The 25,453-nt window shown below is 41.1% G+C and overlaps 2 protein-coding genes across 11 annotated transcripts; both read left to right on the top strand.

The window, feature by feature from the left end:
- The first annotated feature begins 85 nt into the window (after positions 1-85).
- On the top strand, positions 86-14,870 carry Fas1 (fasciclin 1). Of its 9 annotated transcripts, XM_064693277.1 has the most exons (15): positions 89-228; positions 946-1,203; positions 4,146-4,184; positions 6,320-6,449; positions 6,516-6,685; positions 6,765-6,995; positions 7,068-7,236; positions 7,309-7,469; positions 10,394-10,548; positions 10,605-10,695; positions 10,757-10,977; positions 11,035-11,197; positions 11,278-11,425; positions 11,589-11,624; positions 11,798-12,867. In XM_064693277.1, exons 2-15 carry the CDS (start codon positions 1,084-1,086, stop codon positions 12,001-12,003), a joined length of 2,040 nt encoding a protein of 679 aa, XP_064549347.1. In that variant the 5' UTR covers positions 89-228; positions 946-1,083; the 3' UTR covers positions 12,004-12,867. The 9 variants fall into 9 exon arrangements, with proteins under 9 accessions (XP_064549354.1, XP_064549351.1, XP_064549346.1 ...); XM_064693281.1 differs by lacking the exon at positions 4,146-4,184 and adding an exon at positions 13,564-14,870 and having other exon boundaries at positions 88-228; positions 7,068-7,469; positions 11,798-11,923; XM_064693279.1 differs by lacking the exon at positions 11,589-11,624.
- Positions 14,871-15,096: 226 nt separating this feature from the next.
- LOC135436170 (uncharacterized) lies at positions 15,097-19,683 on the top strand. Of its 2 annotated transcripts, none has more exons than XM_064693666.1 (5): positions 15,097-15,465; positions 15,980-16,129; positions 16,198-16,663; positions 16,735-16,882; positions 16,938-19,683. In XM_064693666.1, the coding sequence occupies exons 1-5, from the start codon at positions 15,319-15,321 to the stop codon at positions 18,991-18,993; spliced, it is 2,967 nt and encodes a 988-aa protein (XP_064549736.1). In that variant the 5' UTR covers positions 15,097-15,318; the 3' UTR covers positions 18,994-19,683. The 2 variants fall into 2 exon arrangements, with proteins under 2 accessions (XP_064549736.1, XP_064549737.1); XM_064693667.1 differs by having other exon boundaries at positions 15,098-15,465; positions 16,213-16,663.
- The last annotated feature ends 5,770 nt before the right edge of the window (positions 19,684-25,453 follow it).

The following is a 25,453-nucleotide window of genomic DNA, read 5'->3' as shown; positions in this document are numbered from 1 at the left end:
ATCGTCTTGGTATTAACTTATCGATATTGCTCTTGTTAACAGCTCACAATGAGCACAACAGTAAAATAACAGCATTCGTTGCAGACATGTTTTGTATCTGTTATGGGTGCGCTCTCTTGAAAACCTGTTCTCGGCTTAGTTGCAATAAAACGTTGAAGCGTGGTGTACGTCAGTGTCTCGGTATAGTTTGGATGTATTGACTGCTGTGGTGGCTTCAGTGGGACTCTGGTACTGCTAAAAATCGTGCATTGCTGCTGCGCTTAGTATAGATTTTTTGCTACTGCTCCAAATATACATATGTACATATGTACGAAAGAAGTACAAAATAAGTGGAGTAAGCGGACATATTAAAGAACTAGCTCGTTCGCTATTAATTGCCAATACTCTGTAATACGAGAGAGTAAAGTCGGGTCATTTACAAATACCAAAAGTGTTACGCGGCAGACAACAATTGCCCAGAGGCGCGTTGCATAATTTAGTTAGTGCCCACTGCAGAGGCGTGGCTTGGCTTGGTTTGGTTCTTTCTAAGAACTTCTCCTTGAGCTGTTAGCGAGAGCCACGAATGGCAGCAGAATGGGAAAATTGGCGGTAGCAACGTTCACAGTAGCAAGCATTGGCCATATACAAACGCAATGTGCCTAACAATTAAACAAGCAAAAATAAGATAAGAAATAACCAAAAACAATATATAATAAGCGCAGCTTAGCTTGTCTCTTGTTTTTTTGGTCTCCTTCTTGGGCGGCTGTTATGCTTTTCATGTGACATAACGGTATTTGTGTGTGTGTACGTGTATATGTGAACAATATTTAAAGCCAAGCTAGCGCTTGTTTTTGAGTAGCTCAGTTCGTGTGCTCTTAAGTTCGTGTGTGTGTGTGTCAGGGGGGATGGCTTAGTTGCCATTGATTATATATGAATTTATATGTGTTCCTTGCCCTTAAATTGCAGGTAGTTATCGCATAAAGGCGCGTTTGCAAATACAGTAACAAATACTGCCAACCCTCAAAAGTCGCTATCGAAGCCGCTGCCGTCGTCGTCGTCGCTGTTGCGTCGTTACAGCAAAAACAAGTGCGCGAGTATTGTAAAATGTTTGTTAGCTGTGGAACGGGCGCATTAGCGGCGCTGCTGCTGCTCTGCTGCTGCACAGCGCATGCAGCTGCCGCTGATTTGGTGGACAAATTGCGTGACGATTCCGAACTTTCGCAGGTGAGTCTTACAACACACAACAAACAAAGTAAATATTCTGCCCAAAATAGAAAACACATGTATTTAGGTGCTTAGCCAGCTGTTTCTTAGCAGTAATTAAAGTTGTTTATCCACACACACTTGTACACTTACTCATACATAGCTGTTAGCCAACACACATGCTTACATATTTTGGTCAAGCCAGTCTGCAAATGTCCTTGAAACGAAAATCCTTGTGCAGAAAGTTGACAAAGCGAGAGAGAGGGAGAGGCAGAGATACACCCGCACAGGTATTCGTCTGTTTCAGCAGCTGCCTGCTTCTTTATGTCCTTGACCTTTAACATTTGCACTTGTTGTTGCTGTTGAAAAATCGATGATGGCAAAACCCTTTTTAGCCGCAGCACGGTCCAAAGTCCAAATGCGGCCTCATTCGGTATGCATGCTGAGCCCATTATATAAAATAAACTAAGATATAGAAAAAAAAAGAAAAATAAATTATGCAAAAGCAGCAACACACCCAAGCGGGAGCATTACAAAGCCGGCCGTTGCCGTCGACCGAGCATAACAGTTTTCTACCTACATGTTTATGTTTGCCTTTTTGCACCTTCAAACACCGACAGACACACAAACACGCAGACATATGGGCAACACATAAAAGTGTAAAAAGTCAGAAGCCATTAAAGGTTGCCAGCCTAAAACAACAACAATAATAACAACAACTGTCCGTCTGTCTGCCGTTCTACTCTGTTAAGCATTTAATGCCCAAAAATAGTTGTTAGCCAGCGAGCATTTTAAAAACCCAGAAGAAATTTCACAATTGAAAAGAAAGCGTGCGAGCTGCTAACTGCGAACTACCTCACCTGTAATTGTCGCCACAATGAAAAGATATATGCAGTACCTTTGCCGTTACCTGTAGAGATACTTTCTGTATATACTGCATACTGTACATACTATACGTACGTATGCGGCCTAAACTAGTGCAGATTGTGGCAACAGCAAAGCTACAGCTACAGCCAAACAGAGCGTGCTCATGAGGTGCATCAACGTGTTGCGAGTAGGATTCTGTGCATCCGTATCCACAATAGACTAAGCATTTGTGTATACATTTGCCAAAGTCTTTTCTACAATCTAAGAAATGTCTTTGCTGCTTATCCGCTCTCAAGACTTTTGCTTTCAAGTAAACGGTTCACTATACCGTATGCGCACTGTATTTAAAAAACCAAAAAAAAACTTGCATGCGCTATTCATAACAAGTTCGGAATATGTTCATTATGTGCAAAACTCATTACAGTCTGATGGTTTAGATAGATGAATAGGCATACCACATGTATAGGGTATGTAGTGTCGGGCATATTTTGTATATAACTTTTAAATATCAAAATTTCAAATGGCATTAAAAAAAGCACTTTGAATCATAGGCAATATCTGCATCTGTAAAAGCTCTAGAGCTTCTTTGGACTATTTATTTTACTCGGAATTAATAATTCATTCGATGGAATAATTATATAATACAATTAAAATTTTGTGGATCATAATTTACAATATTCTATCTGAGCCGTGGCTTTCCTTTCTTTTATTTAAGTTTATTTGGCAAAACTTGGCTGCGCTAAATTGTACGCACACATTTCAAATAATTGTGCAATCGTAAATCTTGAATGTAATATTTCCTTTGACAGTCTCTTTCAATAATATTCCCAAATGTAAACACTCAGATAGTTCGAATTTCTTGTCAAACAATGTTGAAGCACTCTTTTGAATCCACATAGACCTATTGTAATAATTACAAATTATGTTATATTCCTCGAGTGAATTTTCCAGCGAAACTCATTAACCTAAGGATGAGCAGTCGCTGGTGTGTGTGGAAGAGGGCATCTGTAGATCGAATCCCCATCCACACACTCAGCAATGTGCGGTCGTTGTACGGCTGACCTCCTCCGCTGACCCTAAACTTCCTGTCGGCAGTGCAGCTTGTGACGTTGCGACGTCATCTTCGCTGTGCATTGCATTTATATTTATCATTTTAATTTTTAACCTTTGACTGAGGACAGAGCCATCGGCTGAGGCTTGGCTGGGATGGGGCACGCTTGCGGCGTGTGTGGGGGCGGCATACACTCAACAGCTCGGAACGACCTAGGCACATACACACACATCAACTACATACATCAACTGGACCATCAACGCGAGCATCGCATTCAATTAAATTTAATTTAAGATTACAATACTTATACAATCCATGCCGCGACGCGTGATATGTAGCGGCTGGCAGCGTTATGTGAGCCTCGTACTCTACGAATAAAAATACGTAAAACGCGAATGAGCGGCTGACCTTAATGGACGCCTATGGAAACGCGCATATATTTGTACAATTACTTAAAGATCTGGCAAGATGCATTAGAGATCCATTGAGAACGTTAAACGTTAAACTGGCATGCGATGCGGCCTCCGATCGTAGCTGCGCTCCCCTCGTCAGTCTTTGCCACTCTGCCCGATGTTTCAACACCAATTAAAACACAACTCGAGGGGGTTGCTGCAATTATACCAAAAACTTTGCCATGCGCATACAATGTACCATATATGTGTGCATAATTTGTACCAATTACATTGGAGAACTCTCACACCCGCAATGCTGCAGCTAATCAATGATGATCAAGTGCTGCGCAGGAAGCTGGCCAGGCTAGCCGGCTGCTCTTTTCTGCGTTTCTGATCCCCGTCCAAGTGTAGCAATTACGCCATTAGCTGCCGAAATATACTCCCTCATGTGACACGACCCATTGAATGATAACGTACTCACAGATACACACACCCAAACATATGCATACAGCCCTCGTACTCGTAGCTTGTTTTGTTCCCTGTCTAGTACAAATTAAATAAATTTGGCTAAAAAACACAAAATATGTGAGTTGCAAACAAAATTTGAACTGTCAGCGGTTCTCTGTCTCTCTCTCTCTCTCTCTCTCTTTCAGAACACTGCCAAATCCTTCAGGCGCCTTTTGCCAGTTAGGGTAAGCTGTAACAACAACAACAACAAGAAATGTTATCTTAAAAATTGTTAATGAAAAACCGTTACATGTTTTTTGGCTTAATTTCGTTAATAAATTTCAAACAAGGGTTGTGTTCTGAGTGGGCGTCATCCCACCCCCCCGTTAGGGTTGGAAATGACCAACGCTGTGGCTGCATTAGCCGAATTTGTTTGCACCGCCGTCTGGCTCTCTGAGTCTCTGAGTCATGATGCCCTTGACTCTAGCCGGGACAGGCACAGGGTGCACCCCAATATCAGACTCTGCCTCTGTCCCGGACAGGGTTCAATGGCACTGCGCGCTGCGCATGAAAATCAAATGCATTTTGAAACAGCAAAGTGCTGGCCGAGGGATGTTCCCTTTCATGTACATAACATAAATGTACGCCCTCGCTTCATTTAAGAAAAGTTTGCATTGTGTGTGCCACGCTCTTCGCACTGTTTGTCAATAGGAGTTGGTAATGAATTACAGTTGACAGTTTGCACTTATGCAAAGCAAGCACCACACACTCCCAGGGGAGCAATGACTATGCGATGACAGCTCATCTGGCAAGATTATATCTATGAAACCCATTAAGATTGATCTGCCTACTATTTGGTAATTCAAATTTATGTAAATATATAATTGCAACTGAATTGCCTCATTGCTCACAGCAGAATCTGTAATCAGAGACATTATCAGAATTTTTGTTAACAGTCATGGCGCTCTTTTAGTAGGTTTAGTAAGTTATGTTAACATAAGTATGCAATGTTTTGATGTTATTAACAGTTGTTTTTTTAAATATATTGTTTATTGTTACTATAATTAAAGGATATCATGATAAACAACTCTTCTTCTTATATAGCACTGGCAACTGTATTTTTCGCCTCAGACAATTTTCGATTCGAATCCTCTCGATTAGTTTGTATTCGCGATAGTCCGTCGAAAACGTTAGCTTTCTGAAAATAGAATATATATTTTAAATATATTAAACGACTTAAGTTCATTTAATGACAAGTTTGAAGCAAACTTTCCCGTTGTTGAATAGCAGAAATGTTCCTCGCGATTAGCCTTAAGCTCAAACCGTAAATTCAAAGTGCAAAGGAATGAGACCTTGTCCTTTGGTACCCAGTCGCAACTGGCCGCAGTTCACTTAACCAATAAGCACACTCTCTGGCACCAGTCCACCGGCAAGCAGTAAGATAAACGAAAGCATTTAGAAAGTGAAATGGAAACCAACCAACAAAATAGCGACGATAACATTGCACGACGATAACGACAGCGACAACTGGCGTCTCCAATTACTAAAAAGTCCTTTGATGGTCCTGCCCAAACTAAGAGACATGCAGTGGGAAGGTGGCCAGGCAGCCCTTAAAATAAAATTGACGTGACTCACTAGCTACGCCAGGACGAGAAACAACCAAAATAGGTACAACGTGAGAAACGAAAAAAGGTGCGGGAGATTGCACAAACACAAACACACACACGCACACACACATTCATGCACAAGCACCTAAAGAGAGACGGTCAATTTGAAAAAAAGTGAGCTACGTATGTGGCACCACTCATAAAGCTGGCTGAGAATGTGCAGCGGGGCGTGTCGACGGCGATGGTGGTGATGGTGCTGGTGGTGCTGGTGGTGGTGGTGCCACATTGGGAAGCCGCAAAGTGTGCGGTCGCATGTGCCGCCAGGCAGGTGGTAGCTAGCCCAAAGGGTCAGCGTCTGTTATGTAGGGTAGCTGCGCTTGGAAAATGCAATTCCATGTGCCATTGCCAGTGTCCTGATAGGCATCACGCTCTCAGTAATGACACACACAATTTAAGTACATGTATTCGGTTATTGAAATGGGCACAAGGCAACAAACCCGCCCTATGGACTGCTCCTGACGCTGCTTACGTAATTGGTTCAATAAACCTTTCTCTCCGAGCAGGCTCTGTTCTGTTTTACCAGTTGTTTGACGTTGCCATGGATTTGCAAGTAGAATTGGCCCACAGGTCGTTAGTTTGCCAAAAGGCAAGCGCTCCCCCTCGTTTAGCCCAACGCATGGTTTTGTTTGGTTCGATATTTTCGTGCATGCAATACACTGTCCAACAAAGTTATACAAGTATTCTAAAACATGTCCAATCGTTTGTGCTTACAGTTCTATAGTCTGTTGGAGCAGAATCCTGTTGCCAATTCGACGCTCTCGCTGCGCTCCTGCACGATCTTTGTGCCCACCAATGAAGCCTTCCAGCGCCACAAGGGACCCACACATGTCCTCTATCACATAAGTAAGTATTTGCATACTCTGATTCATGCGAATTATTTAATTAAAATCCATTCTCTCCCACGCTTAGCCACCGCGGCGTTCAGCAAAGATCAACTGGAAAAGACCGTGTCATCGGACATGAACGGCAATCCTCCGCTGTACATCACAAAGAGCCGCAATGGTGACATCTATGTGAACAATGCGCGCATCATACCCTCACTCAGCGTCGAGCTGACCGACCGCGAGGGCAAGCGACAGGTCAGTGACGAATCTTTCAATTGAATATTTATACAATGGATATTAGTAACTGTGCCATTATCTTTAATTTGTTGTGTAGGTCATGCACATTATCGACGAGGTGCTGGATCCACTCACTGCGCTGCCAACTGCCAAGACAGAAATAAACAATCTGGATGCACTACAATTTATACAAAAGGCTGATCAGCTGAACGTGGGCGATAACAAGCTGCGCACCTATCGCTCCCAGGTTACGCTCATGAAGAAGGAATCTCTCTATCAGGCGCCTGGGGCGCATACCTTCCTGTTGCCCGTCGATGAGGGCTTCAAGGTGCGTTTAGCTAAAATATTTTTCATCCTATGATCAAATGTTGATTTCTATATTTGTTTAAATTTCACGCAGCTCTCGACCCGCAGCAGTTTGGTGGATGGCAAGGTCATCGATGGTCATGTTATACCAAACACTGTCATTTTCACTGCCGCCTCGCAACATGACGAACCCAAGACTTCCGCTGCCTTTGAGGATCAGCTCAAGGTCACAGTGAGCTTCTTCAAGCAAAAGGACGGCAAAAGTAAGATCATTAATTGCCTTCAACGGTCTTTAACATACAATTACTTAAACTCCGTTCACCCTCCTCTTGCAGTGTATGTCAAGTCCAATACAATCATTGGCGATGCCAAGCATCCTCAGGGTGTGGTCCTGGCCGAGATTGTCAAGGCCAATATACCTGTGAAAAACGGTGTGATCCATTTGATCCATCGTCCGCTCATGATCATCGATACGACTGTCACCCAATTCCTACAGGTAGGTGGGCGTAGCACCCAGTCTTAAATACAAAACCGAGATACGTACACCCACACACATAGTAATAAATAGAAAGTGTCCTTGACTGGTGATAAGGCTTGGCATTTTGATTGGCTCGGCACGCAGCACCGGGTCGGGTCGCTGGGCTTGCCAGCTGCCTCAGCAAATGCTTACACCCACACACACATACACATGCAAACATACAAAGAAAACACACACACCACAAAGCTTTGCATTTAGCTGAGCTTCTCTCGACAGGAACAAGTGGCGCGCGTCTGCTTGAGGGTCCCCGATTTCCACCGTTCTTCTATATGCAAAGTCAAAACAAAAGTATCAAATAGCACCATAATCTTGACATTGACAGTAGACACACACATACATATATACATAAATATATCTATGTATGTATGCAGATCATAAAGCGACGCTTGATCTCAAAAACTCAATAGTTACACTTTGCCAAAAACGAAAACCCAAAGTCTGATTCTACATAGAACTGAATTTGCTTAGATCTTCTGTGAGATCTAGAGATTAGTGTAAGGTTTGTTGGCGCCATCAAGCACCCCAGATTTTGCACGTAATGTTAACTAGTTCGGTTTCATGTAAAATCAAAAGCAAAATTTTATTTTAAAATAATTTTTAAAATATAAATTTTATTTTAAAAAAATTTTGGGTGTAATGTAAGTATTGCCAAAATTCAATCAAAACCAAAACGAAAAAACAATGTATTTAGTGTAAATTTATCTTTAAAAAACCAAATTTCAATTTTCTTTATCTTGCAACACCAACAAACAATCATGAGCTGCAATTTCCAAGGCTCTAATTGGCACAACTATCAAAACGATTTTCCATTTAAATGCTTCACTTTCAAACTGCAGCTCAATGCGCTCCCAACTCCGACTCTGTGGCAGTCGCAAGCAAATCGCTTAAATTAGATACACATAATTGGCTTACTGAAAGAAAAACCAAGAAAATTCTTGAAGCATTGCTTGCACTGGCGCATTTCAAAAACTTCATTCACCATTCCTGCATATTTATCGATCGAGTGCATTGGTGAACCACGTCCAGTCCATGTAAAATGTCGCAATTGACTAATGCTTTCCTCCATTCATAGCTTCACAACTCAGCTCTCAGCTCGCCCGATCGTTCGCTCAGTCGGCATGCTTTGAACGTTATTTTAAGTGTTACTCTAGCTGTAGACGCATCTCGTCCATGGCTGATCGCAGACATACATCCGACCTACATAATACATTATATACGTTGTTGTGCATTGAAAATCAGCTCAAAGTCGGCTCATCTTACTGTTTACATTTTCAACATTTCTGACTGTTTGTTTAGCGTTTTGTTGTAATTCGCGCATTGCCCATATCGGTTTACTGACCGTTTGATCTATATTCTGTTTCTCGTACATGCAAATATCGCTCACAAAATGAAACTTGATTCGATACAAACTGAAAATCCCCACACTTGACAAACAATACGTTAAATACAGTCGTTCAAGGTAAACAATTCTTATTGAAGTTAGTTATATCTGTACAGTAAACATTACGTGCCTTTGTATATACAAATGTTTAGTCTAAAGTTTAGTTAGTATTGTGGTTCTCATTTGTTGCCGAATTTATTACATTTATTTGTATGCCTGCATGTTTCCTAGGCATGTTCTATAGACTTCTTTAAATTACTTTTCAAAACACCAGTTAATTTTACTTTGTTGATATATTGATTATAAAGAGCACAACAGACTTCATTTATTATTATTGATGTAGCTTCAATTGTCTCGATCAGTGACAGCTTTCTATTAGATCTTAAAAGCCGCAGGTGCAACACAGTTAAAATGTTGCAAGTGCTTAACAATTTGATTAGCTGTTTAGAACACAATTGTTTATAAAAACAGACTGTCTCGTCTAAAAATATATCTCTTATTTTCATTTGTGGACTTCTTCTTTTTGTGACTGCATGTCAAAATGTGAACATTAATTGCCAAATATTCTGATATTTCATTCATTTTGGTTTTGGTCAAATGCTTTTAGTTCTTTAATTTTCAATTATTCCTATAAGCTTGATTATTGTGTGCACGCTACTGAAATTAAAAGTTTGTTAAATTGTTTTGCATAACTAAAAAAGTCTTATTAAGTCAAAAGCTGTGCTTGCCAAATCCAAATTTCAATATAAATACTCGTTAAGCAACTATTCAACTCCGCAAAAGAAACCAAAGTAAATAAACTCTATTTCCCTACTACTTTATTTCAAACATTTTTCCAACTCGGTGGCGGAACTTGCACACTGCGCGGAACCTGAAATAATACTCGTAAACGAATACGACACAAACACACAATTTCTATGATATATGTTCAATATTTTAAAATGAATACGCATTTTTAACGTTGTACACCGATTTAACCGAATTAGTTTCTGAACGTAAGTAATTGTATAACACAACCAATTTTCAAAAACACAAAATTCATCAGCTTGCCCCTGAACCTCACCCACTAAATACAACAATCGCCACCTGGGCCCACATTCCATTCTTAATGCTTTGTTTCTCATGCCCAGAGACCATTAGAAATCACCTCTTGATTTAATAATACAGAAATGCATCAGCGACAATCGCTGAGATTACCCAGAACTTAAGTTCTACTAGACGAATCGCTTTCCGCATTTACTTTTCATTTATAAACATGATTTCCAAATCAATTGGCTCAATTCTTTTGTTTACATTTTATAAACATTATAAATGTTGTGAATATATCTAAAATATATAACTGTTTGATGTTTGTGCCCTCCATAAAAATAAACACTATAATCGAAGCATATATCGCTTGAGCGCCCTACTCCCAATTTAATAACTTTTTATTTTTGAGTTATATACGATACATAAATATACTTACATCCTTATTTAATAAACAATCGTTTCTATTTTAAAGGATAATGGCGAGAATGGAGCACTGCGCAAATTCTACGAGGTGATCATGGACGCCGGTGGCGCAGTGTTGGAAGGCATAAACAATCTGTCTGAAGTGACCATTTTGGCGCCCAGCAATGAGGCTTGGAACGTATCTTCCATTGACAATATTATTAGGTAAACTGGCGATTACCCGGATAAGATGAAATCTCTACTAAAACTGTTGTTTACAGGGATCGCAAGAAGATGACCGATATTCTGAACATGCACATCATCAAGGATCGCTTGAACGTCGAGAAGATCAGACAAAAAAATGCCAATATGGTATGCTCTCATTCAGAAATACATTTAAAATCACATTTTAAGTTACTGTATTCGCTTCTAGATCGCTCAGGTGCCAACTGTGAATAATAGAACGTTCCTTTACTTTAATATCAACGGCGATGATTCTGATGCCGTGATCACTGTTGAAGGTGGTGGCGTTAACGCCACAGTGCTGCAGGCCGATGTGGCACAAACCAATGGCTATGTGCATATCATTGACCGTGTGTTAGGCGTGCCGCATACCACTGTGCTGGGCAAGCTGGAAACCGATCCCATGATGAGGTAACACCTATTTATAAACTGTTTTCTTCTGTTGCTAATGCCTTTTTCTTTTAACAGCGATACCTACAAGATGGGCGAGTTCTCGCATTTTAACGATCAACTAAACAATACCCAACGCCGATACACGTTCTTTGTGCCCCGCGACAAGGGTTGGCAGAAGACTGAACTGGATTATCCCTCGGCGCACAAGAAGCTCTTCATGCGTGACTTTGCCTATCATGTAAGCAGATGCTCATTACGTCCAAAACATTCTATCAGTAAAGTTTCTCTCTCTTTTTCTGTATGTTTCTCACATAACAGTCCAAGTACATTTTGGAGCGTCATCTGGTCCTTGCGGATCATGTGTTTACCATGAAAGATCTAGCGCAAATGTCGCTTACCACAGACAACGTGGTGCTGCCCACATTGCGTGATTCACTCAAAATAAAGGTCGAGGAGGAGGCTGGACGTAAGTTATACTCAGTTGTAGCCACTTAGGGCACCCAAAAAGCTTTTTGTTTCGATTCGATGCTATCGGTACCATTATCTGTACTAACTTTTGCTGTTTCTCTTCGACTTTACCAAAATCTCATGCTTTGTATTTAACAAAAACAAATCAATATATGTAAAAGATCTACATGATGAGTATGCTAGTCACGAATGGACTGGTGAGTGCTGCCGTTTGTCAACCCATTGCACAAACAACCCACTACAGCCATCAAAACTGGCCCCATTCCATGCAAAACATAAACCTCACCGTGTGCTCCATAGCATATCACCTTAGACCTTTACTGGGAAAACTTAACGAAATTTCTTAACTCGTTTTACAATCTCATTTCAGGATATGTGATCGTGTGGAATTATAAGAAGATCAATGTATATCGGCCGGATGTTGAGTGCACCAATGGCATTATACATGTCATCGACTATCCGCTCCTGGAGGAGAAAGACATTGTTGTGAGCGGAGGTAGCTATTTGCCAGAATCAAGCATTTGCATCATGTTGGCCAACCTCATAATGATAACAATAGCAAAGTTCTTGAACTAAACGCATTTATTCACAATGTAAAAATCAAAGCAAAAACAAAATCGAAATATGAAACAATAACAAAACAATCGTGAACATAACAATTCAATAACAAACAAACAGCAACAAAATCAACAACAAGACAATTCGAATATCAAACGATACCCAACTAATATAAAAGAATATCACATATGTATAGCACATGTTGTTATACTTGCATACATACATACAAACATGCATCCATATATGATGAGCTGTATTATATGTGTCACAAGGAACACGCCTTATAAAACCAGGGCACGCTCACTTGCCACATCTTCATACAAAACACACACAGACATAAAGACTCCTCGCCGGATTGGCTTTAACCTTTGGCAGAGCGTTATATGAACTCTTATGTACATTATAAGAATTGAACTCGATATACCCCCCTATCAAGGCCTTATGTATTATATGAAATATATAACTATTCTTAATTAACTTTTATGCTTATGTTCGACATACATTTATATATATGTTGTATGATTTAAGTTCATTTTAAAATCTCTGCTCGCTAAGTCTTAAGTTTTATTTCGTATTCACATAATCATGTTAATTTGTTTGATTTTAATTGTACATTTTTTTTGTCAATTTGTTTAAGTTTATGTCTAATTTATGATTTGTAAAATGAGTTAACTTATGTAAGTAGAATGCGAATCTCATTGTACATGTCGAAGCAGAAGCAGAAGAAATAAGCGCATCACACATTCTCATTGTCATACAGACTACCAATATACACTTTAGAAATACATAAATACATAACATGTAACAAAACGAAAATCATGGCAACCTTTTAAACAGTGTGAAATTTTATAATAAACCCAAAAATAAACATTTTTAATTTAATTTATGATATAATACCAATATTTTAAATTTTAAGCAAGCATCCATGTCTATCTAGGTTAAATTGTATGCCTAAAATATAAACTAGAAATGAGAGATATCATACATAGATTAGAAGCCATCCTGCACTTGTGTATGTTGTTGTTAGCCCTGCTGTGCATGTGCCCCCAGACACGCGCACACACCCACTAGACACACACACACACACACACACACACAGCTAACCAACAATGGCAACTTTAATCAAAGTTAGTTAGTTGAAAATTAACTTACATAACTGCCTGTCAACTACGAAACATAAACACACGTACATACATACCTGTACGTATGTAACTCTGTGTAATCTCAAACCCATTGCGCATAATACAGATACAGATACACATACACTACCATACGCAAATAACACAATATGTGTACATGACATACTTTAAAGGATTTTGATACCAAATTTTAACATAGTTGCTTGCGCATCAGATGCAAGAGACGTTTGGATAAGCAATATTCCCAACTCTGCAGTTGCATTTTCAACTTTGTATGTAACTAATATGTTAAAATTAAACCTAGTTATAGTCTGTCATGGGGCAGAAATCGTGAAACAATTGTACTAAGAACTTAGAAAATACCCGACCGCTAACTATACAAACTCTCTTTCTATTTTTTCTATCTCTCTCTCCCCTATAATGCTACATGTAATTATAGGTTAGATATTGTAACTAGCCTGTGTGTGTGTGCTCACTACAATAACTGCGCGACAAATGTGGGTACCACATAATAATATTAATATCCTGTGTTATCCAAGTAAAGAAATACAGTAAACTATCAGCCCAAAACGTACACACTATCGACAAGAATCACGCAACCAACCTACCAGACAACCCCCAACCACCCACTATATAAAAATTGTAGCGAAATGCAGTCAAATTGTCGCACTGTGTAGTGGCCGATCACTCCATATCCAGACCGACCGATCGATCGATCATCGATCCAAGACCCTCCTCCAAGTTATCTTTAGTAGGCGGCGTGGTCGCTGCAGCATCGTTGCTTGTTTTGTAATCAGTTTAGATTTGCCATAAGTGCAGTGTATTAGCTAAAAAGAAAAAAACGATAAAGAAAAACTAAAACTAAATGAAAAGAATACGCTAAATGAAATTGTACACGAAAGCTTTAAAATTTGATCGGATATGGAAGAGGGATTTGTATGTCGTAGTCAGTAGTTACACGTTTAGCAGCGCCCCTCACTTTGATGGGAGAGGGGGCCCAATGTGTAACTAGTGCCTTACTAAAGATAAACGCATTACCTTAACCTTTATACAAATTTACTCATCATAAACATAAACTAAATGAATAAAAAAGATAGCAGCCCATGGAAAAAAGAAAATGGCAAACGTTTAATGCTAGCGATTCAAGTCAAGCGTATAACATTTAAATTAAAAAAAAAATGTATTCAAAAATGTAAGAGATTATATTTACATACCTAAATCCATATATATGTAGCAGGCATTGCAGCATTTCTGCTTATAAATGTACACAATTAAATGATATAATTATTAAGCCACATGCTATTTACACCAAATACCAATACCATACATAAGACGAACCGATAAATGAATATTTTTCCAAAAATTCAATCAAATATCACAGAACTATAAACTATAAAAGTTTATTGCTGAGCAGCCAGAATGGTAAAAATATATTAACACACCCAATATGTATATTTAGCAATTGAGTTTCGAAAAATAACAATAATTATATGCATATACATATGAAGCTTAAACTACGGTAAACATCAGTGCAAACATATATTACTCTACATTATTTTATGACAAACGCTTTTTACAATAAACTAAAATTCATAATTGTGTATTCGTCAAAAATAAACACTAATTTTGCCTAGCATTAGTTTAAGAATAATAAATAAAATGTATTACATAACTAAATGTCAAAAAAACAACAACAAGCTTGAGCGAATAAATCTTCTACAATATAGATAAATATAAAAGCTTAAATGCAAATGGGGTTATTTCATTGAAAACTTTCAAAAGTACAAATGCAACATTTTTCAGCACATAGGAGCGCGCGCAAACTAAAGTTGCATTCTGATAGAAATATCGATAAGCATGCTTTCGTGAGCGAAAATGTTGCCAAGGTTCTCAGCGTGAGGGTACATGTGCCTAAGCAAACAGTGTTAGCTAATAGCAATAGCAATGTTGGACGAGAACACAATTAAGCGAGTTTAATTCTCTCTGTAAGCAGCGAGAACAAGAATAAGCGAAAACTGCAATATAAGAAAATGTGCAATATGCATGCGTAAATTCGAATTGAAAATCCGATTTTAATCAATTAAAATAAGACTTTAACAAGGGCAATACGCACATGAGTGCGTGCAAGTGCAATTCTCAATAAACAAACAACTCGTGCGTTTTTCCAAGCGGCAGCAAATTACGGGCAGCAGCCATGAAGAAGCGTAACTCGCGCTGCAATTCGGATACACAACAGATGGAGAGCGATGGCAACGACTTAAGCCTGTTGCAGCGACCCCTCCAAACTGCCCACACAGGCTTCGAGGAGGCCCGACGCGCCTACGAAAACGGAACCAGTGAGGTAAGCGGAAGCGTTAACGGAATCGTAGGCGTGTAGCTGAGCTGCGTACGTGACCCAACTGGGTCCCAGAATGGCGTAATATAAACAAACCCAATGTACAAGCCCTTTTCATAGCTCATAACTCCTTTTGTAGTCTCTATCATTTTGTTTTGCCTACTTACAAATAAATAATAACAGGGATAGTTTTTAAAAGTTGAACACATAGGTCTTCTAGCCCAAAGATTATACGACAATTGGACCATCAACAATTTTCTATTTTCTTTTGACCCAATTAGTAAATTTCAAACATCCATATCTATTTATCGGAAATATGTAAAAGTATAAATGAATGCGTATGTTTTCCTGTTTATGTTATTGCTTTCACATATGTTTTTAACGTCCACCCCCTAAGCTGGAGGAGTCAAGTGCGCAACCCTAGAAGTCCGCTCAAAAGAGCTTTTACTGTATATGTGCGCGTGTGTGGGTGCCCTGTACCTAGAACAATCATTAATTCATGTCCCATTGTCCCATACAGGTGCGTCGTCTGCTCAGCGAGGAGTGCAGCCTCATCTATGAGTGCAACGTGTGCCGCAATATGTTTCGCAGTTTGGCCAATTTCATTAGCCACAAACGTGTCTTCTGCTGCATAAGCGCCCGTGTAACGAGCTATAATACCAGATACGCAGTGAGTTAGCCGTAAAGCCAGTGTCCAATTTAAGCTTTTTCCATTGGTTTGTTTCATGAATCAACTAGTCACTTTGCTTACAGGATCAAAACTCCACGATGATAATTCAGGCAGATGCCTCACAGGATATTGAACACATGCTGCGCAGTCGAAGCACAGGCTGTTCGCCGGTACCTCGCGAGGCGCGTCCCATGCGTGGCAGCATGCGCGATTTAAGTGGCGTCATTGAACGCTTACGTCGCGAGAAAGCGCCTACTGCGGCAGTTAAGCAGCTGCCGCCAGTGCTCAAGCTGGAGTCGGTGCCGACATCTAGTCATGCGGTCTACCAGACGATAAAGGTCGAGCACGATGATAGCATTAAAACTGAGCTAAACGAAGTGCATCACATGCTTAATCCAGAGCAAACTATCGTAGGACCCGACGGCAAGGCGATGAACACGCATCATTACGAGCGACCAAGTGGTAGCGATTCGGCTGAAACACCTGAGCAGTCCGTCAGCGACGAAACGGAAACAAACATTCTCTGCGAAATATGTAAAATACCTAAATCACATGAATAACATGAGTAGGCTTTGAATTTATTCCTTTTTCTTTATATGTTCCAGGCAACTTGACTTTTCAGACGCAAAAGACACTGGAGCTGCACATACAGAAGCATCATTCATCGTCAGCGTTTGTGTTTCAGTGCCCAGCCTGCTCGCTTACTTTTCTGCAGGCAGCAGCTGTCATTCGTCACCTCTCCAAGGATCACAAGTGGGTATGCTAGATGCACACTCTGACACTGGTTACATTTATTTTGCTTTGCCAGAAAACCAACTCGACGAATACGCATGATGCGAAACACGATCCTGAAACGCCGCATGCAGCAGGGTGATGTCCAGCCCAAGGGACCAAGTCGTGAACTAAAGCGTTTGCAGTTGTCCGACGACGTTGTCGGACAAGTGCCCGAGCGTACTAATCCAAATGGCGAACAGCGCAAGATCATGTCGCTGTGCATTTACTGCGAGAAGTCGTTTGAGCGTCGTGCGGCGTTATCCACGCATCTGCTAAACTGTCGCGCCAAGCAAGAGGCGTTGGCCAAGCCGGCACCAGCCGTTAAGAAGCTAAAAGCCATCGCAAATGGTGCCAGTGTGTCCAATCTGGATATGCTTGACGAGAGCCCCAGTTCAGTTGCAGTGGATATGCAGAGCATTGACTCTAATGCGCTGAATGAAATGTTTGCCGGTCTGGCCGAGCAAAATGAAAACTATGCACCGGGGCTCCGTACCGTATCGCTGGACAAGCTGCAGCTGCAGCAGGAGAGCGATTTATCTAGCGAGGAGGCGTCCAACAGCGAAGACGAACAGGAGGACCAGGAGGAGCGGGAGCTGGACGAACAGACCAGCGTTGATGAGACAAAAACGAAATCAAAAAAGAAGCGCAATGTGCCCATTGAGAAACAGCTACGCTGCCGTTGCAAGATATGCAATAAGCAGTTCAATGCGCTCGGCAATCTGCGACGCCACATTTCCATGTTCCATTATCGTGCTCGCCGCTTCGGCTGCACCATATGCGACTATCGCGCCTTTCGCCGATACGACATAGTCAATCACCTGGGTTTCACACACAAAATTGAGGGCGATCGCGACAGGCTGACCGAGCAGTATGTGTCTACGCATGAGTGCGAGTACTCACGCGATGATGTCGATGGTGATATTATACTGTTAGATAAGGAGCAGTCAGCGGAGCTGGATCTACCTGCCGAGCCAAAGCCGGCGCCCAAAACCTATGAGAAACGTATGAAGCGCGTTAAAACAATAACTGAGCCACCGCCAGAGATGGCTCCCAGTTCGCCCATAGCCGCAGCCGCTGCCCCCGCCTTCGTCATCAAGGAGGAACCAGAGGATGAACAATTGCAACATCCCGTGCCCAACAAAAAGCGTCGCAAGTCGCGCACGCAAATTTCACCAGACACTGGCGAGCGCAGCGCCGAGAAACGACCCATACGAAAACGCGTTAAGGCCGTCAACAAAGATTTTGTCTATGATCTTGTTAGCTTCAAGGCGGATCCATCTGGTGCACTGAACGCTGTTGAGTCCATGCGAGCCAAACTGCGTCGCCAACCTGGCCAGGCTGTAGCCTGTGTGGAGTCCAAACTCAAGCAATGGGAGCCTTATATAACCGAGGAAAAGAAATCCCTAGTGCGGGGCATCACCCGTCGCATAATGTTAAAACTGGTCAGCGAAGGACGCGCAGTCTCTGCAACACTTCCGGAGCTGCCTGCCGAGCGACCGCAAATCCGCCCGCGTCTCATTTCCTATACGCGCAGCGATTGCAGCCAGCAGAATGTGGTGGACACCGCCCCAGTCATCTCCGTTAGCGAGAGCTTTATTGAGAGGATTGCCAAGCGCACGGCAGCTGCCGGCAAGGAGGCGACCATCACCAATCTATGGCAGAAGGTAAACAACGCCATTGCGCAACAACGGAAGCCGGAAGTGCCGGATGCGTTCGCTGTCGCTGAAGAGGAAACAGAAACGGAAGCAGTGCCTGAGCCCCAAGTGGAGTTAGACGCGCTGCACAAGACGCCTAACGGCAAGCACAGCTTTAGTACGGTACTTCAGCTCACGCCGCCATCACCTCCGCGCAAAGGGAACGGGTCGAACAATGCCTTGAATACATCCGCTAACTCAGACGTGGCCATGCCTGCCTCGCCCTTGCCAGCCACCGTTGTGGAGTGCCTCAGCAGCATGGAACCTCCAATGGCAGCGAGTACGACCTCAAAGTTTCCAGCGTTACCAAAGCCACAATCTGTACTGCAGGCATCTGCCAACGGAACGATCCAATTGACATTGGACAGCCTGCTGCGTGCCGCACTGCAGAACTAAGCGGATCGGTCGAACATTCTGCGTCAAAGTTTGTTATTAGCTGTTTTTTGCTAAATGTTAACTTGACCTCTCATTTAATGTTTAATATAGCATGTAATGTTTTGAACTGGTGTCCTTATTGTATACTCCCATGTTTTTTTCGCAACTGTGCGTTTCCACATCCATTTTATGTTCGTGATGAAAACTTGAGTATTACACAGCTTCAATAACCAAATGAAAAATGAAAAAAGATGTATATGAAAACCCGTAGCATAATTTTTGGCAACTAGCTAATATTAGACGCTTTAACTCAAGTTAAAATGGCATTTTAAAACATGTTTTAGTGAAATTTGTGTATCTAGTTTATAGTGCAAGTATGTATACGAAGCTATATAAAATTGCGGCATGCTTAAAGCAAAATATGCTACTGTGCTTTCGTGACACGAGCACGCACGACTACACTTTTATTGGTTATCAAACCGACTCAATAAATGGGTGTATTTTTTTAATGCGTAATAATCCTGCTTGTTCGTGTCACGAAAGACATCTGTACACCTAGCTAAATCGGTTATATCAGCCATGCGATTGATTGTATACAAAAGAGGAACTACTTGCAAGTCTGTGCACATGATCCTATGCATACATATTGTAAACTCGTTGTTCAGTGTAATAAGTAAATGAATGTTGTACAAGATAGAGCCTTAAATCAAATCACCAAATGATAATAAAATTTATTTTAATCACCAACAACAACAAGTGCCCAAAACTTTCACTGTATATCTATATATGACCCATATGGACGTTTGTGTGTATGTGTGTGTGTGTGGCCTGTATTACTGTACCAGAGATTCGATATCAGGATGCTGGTACTGTGGCTGAGTCAGTGCTCAACAATGGAAATTGTGTCACGGTCAGGAGAATGAGCGGGCGCTAATCAAAAACCGTGCCACACACTTTAAACGGCTGTGTGTGTGCGTGTGTATGTGTGTGTGTGTGTGTGTTCTGGGTGTGTTTTAGACACAAACATGCGGAGAAGCATAGCGAACGAGAGAGAGAGAGAGAGAGAAAGATGGGTCTGTGAGCGCAGCTGTGTGTAATTGGAAACCGAAAGTGAAAACGCCCAGGCCTTGAAAGAAGCTGCAGGCCACGAAGCGAGCGACACATTTTCTCCAAGAAATGAACTTAAAATTGATTTATTGCAGCGGTGCGCGACATGGGAGCAGCTCAAGCTGAAGCTCAAGCTCAAGCAGCCAGCAACTGCTGCCGCCCAGCACTGCAGCATCAAATTAATGCCACTCACAAAGGCATTAGATTCCAATATGTACAGCTTTGGAGGCTAGGTTGCCCCCAACGACCTTCCATTAACCCAACGTTGTGCCTCCTCTTCAGGCAGTGCATTTGCTTTGCTTACTGCTTAACTGATTTGAGACTGGGCTGGCATGCATAGGCACGAACTGGCATCGGCATCGGCATCGGCATCAACCCCGTCCAGGCTGGAACAAAAGAACCGCAAGCCCACGACGGTAAAGTAAAGCTCCAGCTCTGGGACAAGAGCTCCAGCCACGAGTTAAGTGGTTGCAGGTGTGCTGCCGATTGTTTATTGAAAGATCTGCCTGATGGGTTCCATAAATGCTTTGTTCTTTTCGTTCTGCTTTCCCTCTTAAAAGCTGAAGCATTGCATTTGAGCCAAGCTGTCGGCCGTGTGCAGCCACCATAAATAATAGACTACGGTAAACTCCGGTCACAAATAGGTAACCATGGCAAATACCCCTGCCACATTATTGCGCAGCATTTTCGGAACTGCATTCAAAAGCAGATAGCTCGTTCTCGGAACATTCTGTTGCGCTGTAATTTTGTTACTTCGCCATAATGCAATCATATTTGGCAAAATGTGCGCTAGCTCACAATTCGCTTTCGCTTTCGCTGCACTTAAATCAGGACACAGCCCGACCGTCACTCCTGCGATGCAGAGCTGTAAATAAAGGAGCTTTAAAATATGCCATTTCTGTGTACTGACGGTAAATATGGGGCTTTGGGTGTTCACACGAATATTTCAAATATATATGTACATATATCGCATGAACAAGAAGCACGCAGGATAAAGTTAAGTTAGCTATAAATTTTTTGGCTTAAACCATCATTGTACTAGCTTTCATAGAAATTAAATTTCCCCGTTGGTTGCGGGGCAGCGGGTCTCTAACACAGAATTCATCCGCCGCGTAGGTGCCCCGCTCATCACCGTAACGATGCCGTTGCGAATCTGTGCAACCACTTATGTAGGCTTAAGTGGCCAAGCCCGCAGCTGGTCCCTTAGGCATCTGAAGAGGGGCTTAAGACCGAAAGTGGCGAAGCGAAGAGCACAGGGCAGTGTCTCCTCCAGAGTGGAGAGCCGAGCAGCAAATGATCGCAAGCGTCAACTGCACCATAATGCGCCAGACACGTGTGCCTCGGGCGCAATGCGTACTTATCCTTCAGTGGCTCTAGACTTCTGCTTTAGCTAAGCCTGCTCACATCCACATCGAAAAAAAAGGAAAATTCGAATTACAGGAAGTAGGTCGCCGCAGGCGAATGCAAGCGGCTGAGGATGTTGACGAGATAAATTCATCACTGCTGGGCAGAACCAACTAGTAATAGTGAATAGACCAGCCTATCTACTTATCTCACCTAAAATGTGAAAGCACATGTCGCTTACTGAGGATGACGGGTCACCGGGTCCGCCGAATCGGAGTCAGTGGAAAAATGTTCAATTTGCAGGCGGAAATACACGCCATAGAATTTGTGCATCTCTCAATTTGAAAGAGACTGTATTCATAAGGACATAAAAACTGGTCTTAAACAGCCAAGTAGAGATCGAAGCGTTGACCGACTACAAGGTCATGTCTGAGCTGGAATGGCCCTGCGTATTGGAAGAGCAGGCGAGACCAATAGGGCAACTTTCTGATTGGATTCGGGCTTTGCTGGAATTCCGAGAAACAAGGCTGACAACTTAGCAAAAATGTAGGATATCACATTTCTGGAGACCGGCAACAGTTGATTGACTAGGACAGAGGCATGGAAATCAAAACGTTCTCAATTAGCTTCCTGGCTTGCTTTTGTTGCTTATGGACAGCAAACCAGGACATAAAACGGAGCGATATACCCGTAGCTGGCCATAGCTGGAAACCAACTGACGAATGTCGGAAGTTGATCAAAAATTCGCAAAATGAACAAAGAGCTTTTCACTTAGTTTACCGAGAGGCGGTCGTAGTGCACTTGACTCTGCTAATTAATTATAAAATGGTCTCCTACTCGACTGATGCACTTTCCCGCTGGCCGTGTGCAGCGCTTGCCAAAACACACGTCTGCACATAATTAATAGCGTGCACCACTGCCACGCCTCCAATTAGGAGGCTTCCGGTCAATAAATAGGTAACCATGGCAAACGCCAGCGTCATATTACTGCGCAGCATTTTAGGAACTGCACACATGAGGGGATGGTGTCATGTTTGTTCCCGGAACCCTCAGTTGAGCTGTAATTTTATTACTTAACTATAATGCAATCATCTCTGGGAAAATGTTCACTTAAATGCTAATTAACTTTCAGTCAATGCAATGCACAACTGTACATTTACGAAAGCTACAAAAATGTTTTAAAGCTGTCATCTCTGTGTATACAACTTTTTTTAGTCCCAACTAACTGAATGATTCCCAAAACAAAAATGCTGGGTTAATCGCGGAAAACGGATGCATTAAACTTTTTTGTTTACCATCCGATTGGCCTTAAACTCTTTTTTGAAGATTTAAGTTCATATTTTTTCAAGGCGTTTTACAATTTTTGCAAAATCCATCCCTCTTTGTTAGAAATTATGGTCAAAGATGTGATGGGTAAAGTTTCGGGCTTAAATTCATTTAGAAGAATCTTTACGAAAATTCATTTACCACAATTTGCATAGGTTACCATAGATTACCATGCCTCAAACTCATTTTCAAAGACCTTTGTTCAAATTCATGACTAGGATTAGGATTACTCGTTGGTGGAAATGGGGTTCAAGGGTTTGGTGGGTGACGTTTCGTGTTCAAATTTATTTCCAATGATCTATATGATAAATCAGTTGATACGTGTCTCACACTTTTCGCAGAACCCAAGCTTCCTCGGTGCAAAATTAAATTCAAAGATTTTTTGGGATAAGTTTTAAATTTTGTCCGTTTTGGATCAAAGTTATATTCAAAGCTCTACAGAACTTAATGACAAGTTGTTTCAGCTATTTGGGAAATTCCGCCCACAATAGTGGTTAATTAGCAAATAACGGTTGTAGGAAAGTTTTTTGCTTACCATCGGTTCGGGTTCAAAAACATTTTCAAAGAGGTTTGTGAGAATTTGTTTGATACGATCTTGGATGGCAAATTCAGTTCAAAGGTTTAATATCCAAAAGTTTATTCTTCACCTTCAAGATTCTCACCCAAGACTAACATAGACGAAAACTGCTCATTCCAACACTTGGTTCTTTTTTCAATGCACTTAAAACATAATTAATTTTATTTAATTAAAATAGAAGTGGAGATCAAGATCGGTAGATTTCAAGGCAAGGAAATACCTTCTTTTCCACGGGTGGGAAATGGATGTAAATTGATGATTATAATTTGCAGCAAAAAAAAGTAGCAACGCAAGGCCAGGAAATGCCAGGAAATGCCAGCTAGCCTTTATATAAAAATATTTTTGCCCTGACCGACTGATTTCTGATCAACGACGCTTTAGGCCATTCCCCACGTAACTGCTGATAATTGGCAAAAATTGGACAATAACTTGGCCCGCGCAAAGCCGAGTTACAATCGCTGGTCTATATATATTATATAGTAAAGTGCTACTGGATAAGAGATTTGAAACGTTTTGCATGTAGAAGCACGAACGAGGAACAAAGGAATCGCCGCTGGAATCGCTCTAGCTCTGAGTTAGGTGGTTGCAGATGTCCTGTCGTTTGTTTATTGAAAGATCTGCTTGATGCAAAAATGCGTATTTTATCTATTCTAGTCGTAGTTGAGTTAGCTGTGTGCAGCTTTCGATAATACCCACATGTGCACCCAATTGAATAGATGCACCACCTGAACCACCGGCAACTAAGAGGCTTATGTTCAATAACCAGGTAGCCATGTCAACAACCAACGCTATTTTATTGCGCATCGCTTTGGTCACGGCATGCATAGGCGGATGGTATCCAGTTGCGTTGTAATTTTGTTACTTCGCCATAATGCAATCATCTCGTGCAAAATGTTCGCAAAACTCAAAATGCATTTGCGCTGCACTTAAATCAGTTCACAAACTGACCGCCAGTCCAGGAAAGCAATGCTGGGAAATGTATACATGCTTGTATATGGCAGGACGAGTATATGCAATCCATTGGAGGTAGATTTTATCCCCACAAAATGTTTCCCACTTTGATTCGCCGTGCCTTCTTCAACTTATCCCATATAGTTGAATAGACAAAACAAACAATAGACAAGAGTTAACTTTGGGATAGCGAAGATTAAATAGCATTGCAAATATATTGTATTTTTCTATACTATAAAACCAATTTGGAATACAACAAATCTAGAAGTCTGATGTAGCATATTAAACTTCATGTATGCCCTGTAAAAGAATCTTAAAAATATAAAAAGTTTTCATACAAAAACTTTTTTCATATGGCAGTTGCACGATATTTGTAGTGTTCGATCAGGCCAACTTCGATTTATGTATCGATTGATTACTTTAAGAGAGAGAGAAACTTGTTTGCAAAGAAACTGACAGAATGACAGGAGATATTTACTGTATAGAGTCGTAGAGCTCACTTTTAAAGCAAATGAGTTGTGCATTTTAATTTCAAAATATGAAATATGCAGATGATGGATTAACATACTGATTTAAAACGTATTTGATGGTCAACATTTAGTAAAAATGGATATAAATAATCGATAAACTATTATCTCTATATAGAAAACTGTTTGTCCTGGCTGACTGGCTGACTGACTGACCGACGTAAGAGCTAATCTGAAATTGTCAAATTTAGTTACCTTATATGATGAAGTTGCACGTTAAGACGGGGTTTCGGGAAATTCCACCGCATGTCTGGAAAAATCTCGAAAAACGTCCTTTGTTATTTTTCTTCCGATTATTAAGTTAATAAGATTGTGTTTTTTTTTTTTATATCGAACATTTTTATTCTATGTATATTTATTAAATTTAAATATTATCATTTAAAAATGCAATTTAAATATTTAATCTGATTTTGTTAAAAAGTCATGTACATAAAGTCGAAGTAAAATGTTAAAATTAAAGCTTGTAGTCGATAATTAATGCTTATATTTTATAACTTGTAGTTGTACTGTATTAACGTGGGTAAACAAGTATTTAAGGTTAGGACAGTGGGAAAAGTGCTGAAGCAGTACCGAGCGCTGTTTATTCACTGGACTTCCATTTGAATAGTGACACAACGCATTATTACTGATTATCACTGGGAAAAACAGA

The sequence above is a fragment of the Drosophila montana genome, unplaced genomic scaffold, assembly GCF_035044405.1.
Source record: "Drosophila montana isolate Dmon_TW-CO22-7 unplaced genomic scaffold, ASM3504440v1 contig_3733_1, whole genome shotgun sequence".
Lineage (NCBI taxonomy): Eukaryota > Metazoa > Arthropoda > Insecta > Diptera > Drosophilidae > Drosophila > Drosophila montana.
Note: the sequence above shows the minus strand (reverse complement) of the source record. Positions and strands in the feature narration are given on the sequence as shown.

Bases quoted from the DNA above. Each gene is read 5' to 3' on its own strand.
- Fas1 (XM_064693276.1), top strand. From the start codon at position 1,084: ATGTTTGTTAGCTGTGGAACGGGCGCATTAGCGGCGCTGCTGCTGCTC. The intron at 6,686-6,764 runs GTCAGTGACGAA...TTTGTTGTGTAG, and splicing joins ACCGCGAGGGCAAGCGACAG to GTCATGCACATTATCGACGA. The intron at 11,625-11,797 runs GTGAGTGCTGCC...ATCTCATTTCAG, and splicing joins TGCTAGTCACGAATGGACTG to GATATGTGATCGTGTGGAAT.
- LOC135436170 (XM_064693666.1), top strand. From the start codon at position 15,319: ATGAAGAAGCGTAACTCGCGCTGCAATTCGGATACACAACAGATGGAG. The intron at 16,130-16,197 runs GTGAGTTAGCCG...TGAATCAACTAG, and splicing joins GCTATAATACCAGATACGCA to TCACTTTGCTTACAGGATCA. The intron at 16,883-16,937 runs GTGGGTATGCTA...TTGCTTTGCCAG, and splicing joins CACCTCTCCAAGGATCACAA to AAAACCAACTCGACGAATAC.